The sequence below is a fragment of the Mastigoproctus giganteus genome, chromosome 7 (genome assembly GCF_048544385.1).
Source record: "Mastigoproctus giganteus isolate SK-2022 chromosome 7, ASM4854438v1, whole genome shotgun sequence".
Lineage (NCBI taxonomy): Eukaryota > Metazoa > Arthropoda > Arachnida > Uropygi > Thelyphonidae > Mastigoproctus > Mastigoproctus giganteus.
Window position 1 is genome coordinate 109,870,810 of NC_143581.1, and position 10,579 is coordinate 109,881,388.

At 39.8% G+C, this 10,579-nt stretch overlaps 1 protein-coding gene across 2 annotated transcripts in view; it reads left to right on the forward strand.

Annotated features, from left to right (window-relative positions):
* Window positions 1–9,770, forward strand: part of LOC150083142 (glutamate receptor ionotropic, NMDA 2B-like) — a 350,422-nt gene extending 340,652 nt beyond the window's left edge. For both annotated transcript variants that reach the window (XM_090377838.1, XM_090377839.1), the window contains one exon: window positions 9,191–9,770. In XM_090377838.1, coding sequence (XP_090233964.1) covers window positions 9,191–9,356 — 166 coding nt within the window. In that variant the 3' untranslated portion in view covers window positions 9,357–9,770. The remainder of the gene's footprint in view (window positions 1–9,190) is intronic.
* Window positions 9,771–10,579: the final 809 nt, after the last annotated feature.

The following is a 10,579-nucleotide window of genomic DNA, read 5'->3' on the forward strand; positions in this document are numbered from 1 at the left end:
TCTGGGAGACCTATTGCTGCTAGGCTGTTATGTAGAGTCTTTGGCACCATACCGGTGGTTGACACGATGATCGGGATGGCTGATACTTCTTGCATATGCCACATCTCCTTGCCTTCATGTGAAAGGTTGGTATACTTCCTAATTGTTTCCTCATGGGTTTTCTGGACATTGCCAGTGTTGGGCACCGCTTTGTCAATCAGGCAGGTAGCGTCTTATCCGTTATTATGGCGCGGTGCCAGTACAGCTTGTGGTTTCAGGTCTCTAGTACTGCCTGTGGTTTGTACTTGTAGTATGGTACATATTCTTTGGTCAACTAGTATTTCTTCGCTAGCCTCCGATATATTTTCCTGATTACCTGGTCGTGTCTATGAGTGTACTCTGTCTGGATGATCACCTTGCAACCCGCGGTGATGTGTTGGATCGTTTCTGAGGCAAGGTGGCATCGTCGACATGTGTTATCTGATATTCTGTGCTCCTTTGCGATGTATTTTCTGTAGTTTCTGGTGTTCAATACCTGGTCTTGGATGGCCAGCATGAATCCTTCAGTCTCGGGGAAGAGCGTCCCGCTCATGAGCCATGCATTGGAAGCAATGTTATTGATATGATCATGATGGAGTTCATTATAGTGTCTTCTTTGCCCATCTTTCTAACTTTTTTGTTGTGCCGTCTGGGTGGGTGGGGATTCCTCTCTTAGGGGTATATCACTTTTCTATCTTCCTTATGGCCTGGTGGAATGGTGCTGTGTTGTTTTCGAAGTAATCCTTCAGGTTAACTATCGCTGTTTTCTGTTGCTCTATGAGGTCTATCAGGCCCTTTCCTCCCTCTCTCTTTCCGAGCTATTGTTAGTCCTCTCCACTGCTGACTTCGGGTGATGTTGGCGGCTCTTGGTCATCATTGTCCTTGTCTTTCACATGATATCTTCTAGCTCCGTGTTAGTCCAATCTATGACCCCGAAGGTGTATGTTAGTACTGGAGCTGCGTAGGTATTTATCGCTTTAACTGTGTTACCTCCGTTCAATTTTGCTTTTAGCAGGCTTCTGAGTCTCTGATGATATTTTTCGGTCAGGCACTTCTTTATTTCCTTGTGCTCTAACTGCTGAGCCTGCATCATCCCTAGGTATTTGTAGGTCCCTCCTTCTGTCATAGCTTCGATCTCATTTCCACTCAGCAGCTGGCAGTTTCGGCCAACTAATTTTCCCTGCTGCTGTGTGCGGGTCTTGCATTTGTCTAGACCAAATTCCATCCTGGTGTCCTTGCTGAATTATTCGGCGATCCGGAGTAGTTGCTGGAGTTTCTTCTTGGTTGCCGCGTAGACCTTGATGTCATCCATGTATATCAGGTGGTATGAGAGTGTACAGGTTCTTTCTTCCTTCTTTGAGGGTATATCCATACTTGCTGCCGTTAAGTATGGTGGATAGTGGGTTGAGTGCTAGACAGAACCACAGTGGGCTCAGAGCATCTCCCTGAAAGATTCCTCTTCTAATGGGGATTGGCCTGGTTGTGATGTTCTCGACCTTAATTGTAGTACTCCATTTCGCCATTGTTGCTCCTAGGAAGTTTGTCACTATCGGATTGACCCTGTATATCTTTAGGGTCTCTATTAGCCAGCTATGAGGTACGGAGTAGAAGGCCTTGCGGTAATCGATATAGGCCGTGTATAAGTTGCGGTGCTTCTTGTAGGCTTGCTCCATAACTGCAGAATCTATGGTTAATTGCTACTTGCATCCTTTGCTCCTCCGCTTGCATCCTTTCTGCTCTTCGGCCATTATGTTCTGACTCTCTAAGTGGTCTGATATCTTCTTGGTTATGCAGCTGGTCAGGTTCTTGTACATCGTTGGGAGGCAGGTGATTTGCCTGTATTTCGTCTGGTTTCTTGTATCTTCGTCTTTAGGCTTCAGATATGTAACTCCTTGGGTGAGAAACTTCGGGATTGTCTCTGGGTGCCTTATCATTCGAGTGACCTGCTCTGCTAGGTGCTTGTGTGTGCAGGTGAGCTTCTTGTAGTTGTGGATGTTAGCAATTCCTTGGGTTTGCCAGTTGTGGGTGTTCCTGATTGACTGTTTTACTACTTCTTCTCGAATCTCCCACTCTCTCCTCTCTTGTATGCGTTGTTGATTACCTGGTCTACTTCTATCCAGTGTGCTCTGCTGTTATGTCTTACTTCGCTGCTCCAGATATTTCCCCAGAACTCCTCGATCGTCTTCTTCTCGGGTGGTCCATTTCCTGCTTTCTCATCTTCACCCTGTTTCCTGTTGAAGACTCTTTGGTCCTCATCAAAGATTCGGTTGTTTATTTTCCTCTTGGAGCTCTCTTTGTATCTGCGTAGTCTCTTGCTGAGTGCGAGGAGGTTCTGTTTCAGTGTCTCCAAGTGTTCTCCTATTCTCTGATTTCTGGTCTGTGGGCGGAATGCCGATTACAGTTAACCCCCCGACAAGACTCATCCCGTGATTTCACCGCCGAATGGTTTTTCATGGAAGTGTCTGATGGAACGAATACAGCTGCGAAACGAATATTCATGCGTAGGGATGGGAAATTTATTCCCACAAGAAACATCATCCTCACATTTAATTCACCGATGTCTCCTAATGAAATCAAAGCTGGTTTTATAAATTTTCCGGTGGGTCCATATGTCCCAAACCTTCTAAGGTGCTTTAAGTGTCAGAAATATGGACGCTCGCAAATGGACCGTCGTGGAACCGTTCCACGTGCGCTCGATGTGCTCCAGAGGATCACAAAACTACATCATGTTTAGCTACAAAATCCACCTGCATTAACTGCCACGGATAACACTCAGCTTACTCACGAGCATGCCAAAGATGGAAACAAGAAAAAGAAATTCAACGGCTTAAGGGAGAGCTGGACATATCTTATCAGGAGACAAGAAACACGGTGAAACCCTTGAGTACAATTAAATCTACCTACGCTCAGAAGGGAGCCGAGAGATATTTCATAACTCAAACAGAAACGACCATTCTACCAAAATTCATTCACTCCCATCGCACGCTACGTATTAAGCTTTAAAAAAAAAGCACAGTAAGATCAGTCAGCTACCACTCCCATTTTAGTACCTGCTAATGCTCCACCAAAAAGAAAAGCAATTGCCGGAGAAAAGATGAAAAAAACTGGAGTACCCTCTAGTATCCAAGAAAATATTTATGTCAAGGAGAAGGAGGTACAAGATTATTCTCTCTTAGAATTCTTTACAGAGGAAGGATCAACAAAATATTGGAAGATCTTCCAAAAACCATTCAAATATACAAGTATGCAGATGACCTCACCATATCCTGCCAGTCAAAAGTATGAATACTGTTTAAAGGACGGTCACAAATTGCTCTTGGAAGAATAGAATCCTGGACCTTACGTAATGGATACCGTCTTGCTGAGCAGAAATCCATCACTACTCACTTCTGCAAATTACGGTCACTTCATCTTGATCTTGAGCTAAAGATCAATAACATTTCAGTTCCTCCTGCTCACACTGTTCGTGTTCTTGTCCTGAATAGAAAAGTGAACTTTCCAGCACATGTGGCCTATCTTAGAACCATTTGCTTGAAGAAATTGAATATCCTCCGGTGTGTGCCATCCGTGTCATGGGCCGCTGATCGACCTGCCCTTATCCATTTTTATAGAGCTCTCATCAGGTCTCGCTTAGACTATGACTCTGCAAGGAAAGGAGCAATTGAACTATTTTAGAGTGATTGAACACGATCCAGCATAGACCACTGAGAGTTTCTTTAGGGGCTTTCAGAATCTCCTCAGTTCAGAGCCTTTACATCGAAACCCACAAACCTCCCTTACATCTTCACAGGAAAACATTACTTTTGATGCATGCCGCAAAACTTCTCAGTCTTACCTCTCACCCTAGTTGGAGATGCCTGTACAATATCCAATGGGAGTCATTTTACAATAGAACACCAAATGAAAACCGACCTGCTGCAATTAGACTTAAAGAACTGACTCAAACATCGAATATAGAAATCAGCAATACATATTAGGATATGACACCGCCTGATCCATCTTGGACAAATATCCGTGCAAATTACGATGATTATTTCCAACATGCGGAAAGAACACTTTGTCTCCCTCCAATATCGTAGTACAGTTACATGGAACTGTGCGATATTGGTGCTAAATTCGATGCCCATGTCCTTAAAATCACCAGCAAAGCATTTAAAACAATGGGATTCATCAAACGGAACGCTTACAAGTTCAAAAACTACAGATATGCGGTTATCCTTTATAAAACTATCGTTCTGCCAATCCTTGAATTCAGTTCACCCATCTGGAATCCTCACACAAAAACTTTAACCAACAAAATTGAAGCAGTCCAAAAAAACATTTTCTATTAACTTACGTACCGTAATCCTTTATTCTATCACTCAGTTTATGAATCACTGTGTGATTACTTTCATCTGAGGCCTCTGTGCACTAGAAGAGTTATTGCTGACATCACCCTTCTAGCCAAAGTACTCTCTGGAACTGACGAAGCATCTAATATCTTTAGCAAAATCAGCTTCAATGCTCCTTGCAGACAAGTCAGGAATCTTACTCTGTTTCGCCTTGACTCTGCCACCACGGACTTTATGAAGTTCAGTCCACTAAACAGAATCAGCAAATGACTCTCTCATTGACTTTTTTTGACAACTCCAAATCACTGATGAACTCCATCCACAAGTTTACCTCCTCTCTTAAATTGCAAAGTGACTAGCTCTAATCTAAGTATTGTAGTTTATTAATATTATTTGTTTTATTATTTTCTATTCTCTAGCTAATTAACTATTATTTTTTTACTGGTAACTTAACTTAATGCATACCTCTTTTTTAAATATGATTTTAATATTTAAATCTATATCAATGTTTATCTTCCTGTTGTATTTCATATTATTGTTATCAACTCTGTTCATTATTCTGCTCTCAGATACACTGTTGTGTATCTTGTTATTAATCAAAATAAAAATAAAATAAAAACTCACTCTGCTTCTATCTCACAGGCCTGTAAGATCTGTACAGACGGATTAAAAACTGAAACCCAAGTAGGTGCTGGGGAAATCATTTTTCATTCACCAATTCTGTCTCATTACCAATAAAATGCAGTATCTTTACTGCTGAGCCTTACGCTATAAATTTAGCTCTGGATCAGTTTACTGAACTTTTAATTACGCCCGCTTTAATATACACTGACTCACTCAGTGCTGTCTCCGCCACAAGCAGTAATATCTACTCCTCTCACCCTGTAACAACACAAATCCATTCTAAATTACGTGCTTGCAATGAGTTGAATCAAAGTGTGACATTTTGATGGCTCCAGAGTATTCTGGGATAGCAGGAAATGAAAGAGCAAATCTGGCAGCCAAAGAGGTTGTCTTTATAGTATGCTATTAACCTGAAATCCCTGCCAGACAATCGCACGTGGAAACCCATTTTTGAGCCACGTTGCGAATTTCTGTACAACACTCATCAGACTGCCATTCGGTATTCGTAACCAACGGCTATTCAGAGTATTCAACGGATATTCACGGCAGACAAGGTTGCGCTATTACCAGGACAACCATGTCCACCTTGGCATGCTCATGTCTCAGCCTGCGATTTCTGGCTTCACAACTCCGGAAAGGACAGTACTCCATCTGCTGTCTACCCGCAGCTCTTTTCAGCACACCAATCTGAACATTCTGACTCCTTTCCAGTCTGCATAGATAACTCGAAGTCAGAACTGTTGGTTGGATCCGCAGCTGTCTTCCCAGACGCTATGATATCCGAGAAGGTCCCTGCCGAAAGTAGCATATTCACTGAAAATCTGCACACAATTTAACTAATGAAGTTCAATCCTCACCCAGTCGTGTCCTGGGTACAGTTGAGTGTATGTTTCCTTTCTTAATAAGAAATCGATATTCACTTCTGCTGGATCCCCAATCACATTTGGATCTTGGGAAATGATTTGGCAGACACTGCCGCCAAATCGGAGACACATTATAACCCTTGCCTGTTCGTCCCCTATACAGTCTAAGGTAAAATGATAAGAACGGAACTGGCTTCCCAATGGCAACATTCTTGGCGTGGATAGGCTGCAAACAAGTTATACGAGATTAAGCTTGTAATCGAACATTGGCAGTCTTGTATGAGCAGGGAAAGTAACGAGGAAGTTGTTCTTACTCGGCTCTGCATGGAATATAGTCAACAGGCGGTTCACATATGTAAAATCAGTAGATCTGGGAGGTGCAATATGGCCTAAGTAGCCCTTTCGCCAGAAAATACCACCACAACAATGGCATAGTCATCTGACACGTTCCTTTTTAGAAAACAGACCTTGGGCGTTGGGATGTATATCACTATAATTTCTTGTAACAATCTTTGCGAGTTGTCATTTTACGATCGTGCCCAGTCATCTTCGGTTGGGCACGATCGTAAATTACCCAGTATATACTGCCCTACCATTAATATCCGGACACCCCTCCATGGATGGAGAAACAGGTCTTATGCATGCAACACGTCACAGAACCTGTTATAAATATGCACACTGGGCTTCGAATAGGCAATTGCAAAAGTGGGTATGCAAGATGACACGATTTATCACCTCAACAAATGCTAGACGCCTATTAACATTGTGTAAGGAGCGCGATCCTGAACTGTAGAGCAGTGGAAAACAATCCTATAGACAGACGAGTTGAGGTTCGCACTCTACCAGTCTGATGGCTGGTAGAGTGGTATGGTATCGGGCTGCTTTTCATGGTTTGGCTTGGGCCCATTAGTCGTTATCGACAAAACCAAAACTATTAATGCTGTGCAATACCATGTCAACCTAGACAATTATGCACTTCCTACATTATGGAAATACTTCGGGGAAGGTCCATACCTGTATCAGCAACGCAACGCAACATGCCATACTGCTTGGGTCGCAACAGAGTGGTTTGTGGACATGGGTGTGGAAAAGTTGGATTGGCCTGGTCAGCCCAGAGTATTCATCTGAACCCTATCGAGCATCTTTGGGATGTATTGGATCGTCGGGTACATGCACGTCGAGATCGCGCAAAGAACAAGGCCGAACTGGTGGCTGCGTTAAAAGTCGAGTGGAGGAACATATCACCTGGCATTTATAAAAAGCTGGTTGAGAGTATGCCGCGAAGATTGAAGGCCGTCATAAAAGGAAGAGGTTTCAGCACAAAATATTAAATGACACAAAAAAAAAAATTTTTTTTTTTGTCTAAAGGCAGGTGTCCGGATATTAATGGCAGGATAGAGTATATATACTCAGTGGGCGCCTCCGCAGCCAGGTGGGCAGGAGCCGTAGTGCATAGCACACGCTTCTTAATTAGACCGGGGTTCGAGCCTGTGACCACCAAATACGGAGGATGCGGAAGGTCAGAGAATGACCACTGCATATCCCCAGCCCGAATAAAGGGTGAGGGTTGGCGTCAGGAAGGGCATACGGCAGTAAAAATTGCGTGCCAAAACAAAAAAAAACGCTGACCCCATATAATAATGGGAAAAAGGCGAGGATAAAAAACAAAAGAGTATATATATATATATATACACTCAGTACACTAACTCTGTAAGGATTGAGGAAATTAGTTCCGCGGAAATTCTATGAGTTTCATTCATAATGTTATGATTGTTGCTTTGTGACTTTTCCTCTTTATGCATATTCTGATGTTTCTTTGTTGCTATCTAATTTCTCTGTATGAGCTACCCTCCTAGATATTGTCTGTACAAGGGTGTTAGATAAATAAACTGAAAATAATTATAATAATAAATAACTAGCTGATAAAGGGACACTTTGGCACGAAAGCTACTATTTTCCTCTTTATTGTATTTTAACGCTTTTATTGTATTTTAATACTTTTATATCTGTTTTAGTGCTTTATTTATGTATATATTTTATTTGAATAAAATCTAATTTAACCAGTTTGTCGATTTTTACAAGAAATTATAGTGACATTCCTCTTTGTTCAGGGTTGATGCCCCCCCCCCCTCCTATGTGTGATAATTTTTTTTTTTTATCCGTGAATCGTTAATGGAATGCACCAATTTTAGAAATGCTCGTTTTACCGCTTTTAATCATCTGACTGAGCCATATACACTCAATCGGATTTTATTTTTATAAAATCCAACGGATCTTTTATTCTTTTTCGTTTTTATTGTTTTTTGCTAATATTATTGGCACGGTAATCCTTTGAAATCTAAACATACCTCACCTTTAGTGTGTGGTAATTTTAAATTTTTATTGTTAAATCTTTTTTATAAATTTTAAATTATTTTTGGATCTATTTAAGCGGTATTTCATAGAAATTTGAAATGAATGAAAGTTATAAATTAAAACACCCTGATGTATTTACGAATTTTATTAATTTACTAGAGTATATTCGCTTTCCTGGGTAGAGTGGATCTAATTGCGTGTGCCTTTTGCATTTTATTTTTAATACCTTAAAAAATAAGCAATTAACGCACTTATTTTTTAAAATACTGTATTATGCTATAGTATTATTAATTCATCTATCATGAAGTGCAGCGAATTTACATTCCATATTGTTTGCACTCTGCAATCAGTACATTAAGTTGATTGTCCGTTGTCATCAACTATGTTTTTTAATCTTACCATTCAACTCTCTTCTTTAGCACGAAGAGCACAATGATAACTTATTTGCTTTTCCGTGCTACGTAAATTATGCAATTAAGATTAATTGCATGCGTACGCGTTAGATTAATTATACTGAATGGATTCTCTAGTGGCACTATAATTTAAGGCAGGTGTGTTAATTTCACACTGAGCTCAGGTTTTGAAAGAAAACTGCTCAACACGAGTATTTACAAAAAAATTAATTTTCTCTTTGTATTCAGAGACGGCCACGTAGGGTTAGAGCAGTTTACAAGATAGAGAGAATATACGAACAGCACCGTCATTTCCATTACAACGTTACGATTCTGTAGTAGTAATTCTTTTAAAATTCTATTAATATAATTAATTTAAAAATAAAAACATATGTATTTTAAGATCATGAAAGAAGCTCTTTAACGTGAAAGCATGAACAATAATTTTTGGTCAAACACTAATAAAAGGATTCGTATTACTTCTGTGATCAACGATTACTACTTAATAAACCATTAATGTATGGACATTCTTTTGATATCATTAATTTACTGCTCTGTCTCATACAGACTGATGTGAATAATATAATGTTTCATTTGTCATTTGTAGATCGTGGATGGGAGACCCCTTCAAGCCAAGAGACATGACAAGAAATGTTATTAGCACCAATGAAGCGGATGCCATGGTTTCACACTCATCCCTTCCTCGTTACTCTCTCGGATATCATCCCAAAACATATATTACCGAAATAGCAGAAATAGAGACCGTGCTATAGCTCACAGTCTCCACCTGTATCTAATCAATATCATATTATTTTTATGTCACTGCAGGGTCGTGGCCAAGTATCTCATTCGCTTCTTCCCAACATTTTCATTTTCTTTGCACTCTTATAAGGATATTATTCTTCATATCATTAAATTAAAGCCCTCTATTTTATAATATATATGACACTAATATGTACATAAGAACGATCGTTAATGTGTACTGCAAGAATTTTGGAATAAAAATTACGTAAAACCACGAAAAAAATTACTGATGAGGGCACCCTCATTCTGTTTAAAAATTGACAATTTTCGTGGAGAATTGTAAATTATATAAAATACGCTGGTACTACAATAGAGAAAACACAACACAGTTAAGGAAAGACGCTACGCGGTTGTTTTCCATTAAGGTTATTATTATATTAATACCACTCTTATAACAAGTTGAATTAATAATACAGTTTATTAGGCTGTTCGCCTACATTACTGTTCATTAAAATTTAATGTATAGTAATGTAGGCGAACAGCCTGATAAACTATATTATTAATTTCACGTGGTATTAACATAATGATATCTTTAATAGCAAACACAATAAACAAACGCTTGTTGTTTATCAAGCGTTTCCTTGGTTCGAAAGTTCGAACCAAGGAAAACGTCTTTTGTAATTAAATTAACTAGTTGAGAGAGCCTCTTTTTAATGTTTCCCTCGTAACATCAGGAAACCTCTCCATTGTGATGCCATTTCAGCACTCAGACCTTGAACGTGGCTACAATCTCTAAAATCAATTCACACTTTTATCCGTGATTGATTCGTTGGACAACTGGAACGATAACATTGTTAGCATCTTAGCTACTTGGTCATTTTTCTGCAATGGTGGAAGGTCACATTATTTTTCATCAGGAAAGAGATTCCTCTAGAGTCGAAAAGCCGATGAAAGGAAATAATTACAAATACCGATGGACCGGAAGTCATTTCGTGCTCATCTATAAGTGTGCATATGTGTATGTGAACAATGCGAATGTAGTGATGCATTGCTATTCAAGAAACACGCTTTGCCTTGATTTTGCAATGGGTTATTTATTGTGATACGGGTATAGTTCACAAACGCTTGAGTGTCATGGATTTTTTTGCATAGAATATCGTATTTGATATTATTCTAATGATACCAAAGCAAGCTCTCTTTTCTCACCACAAGAAGCGATGATTAACTAATGTAACATTTTGAAACCTCATTC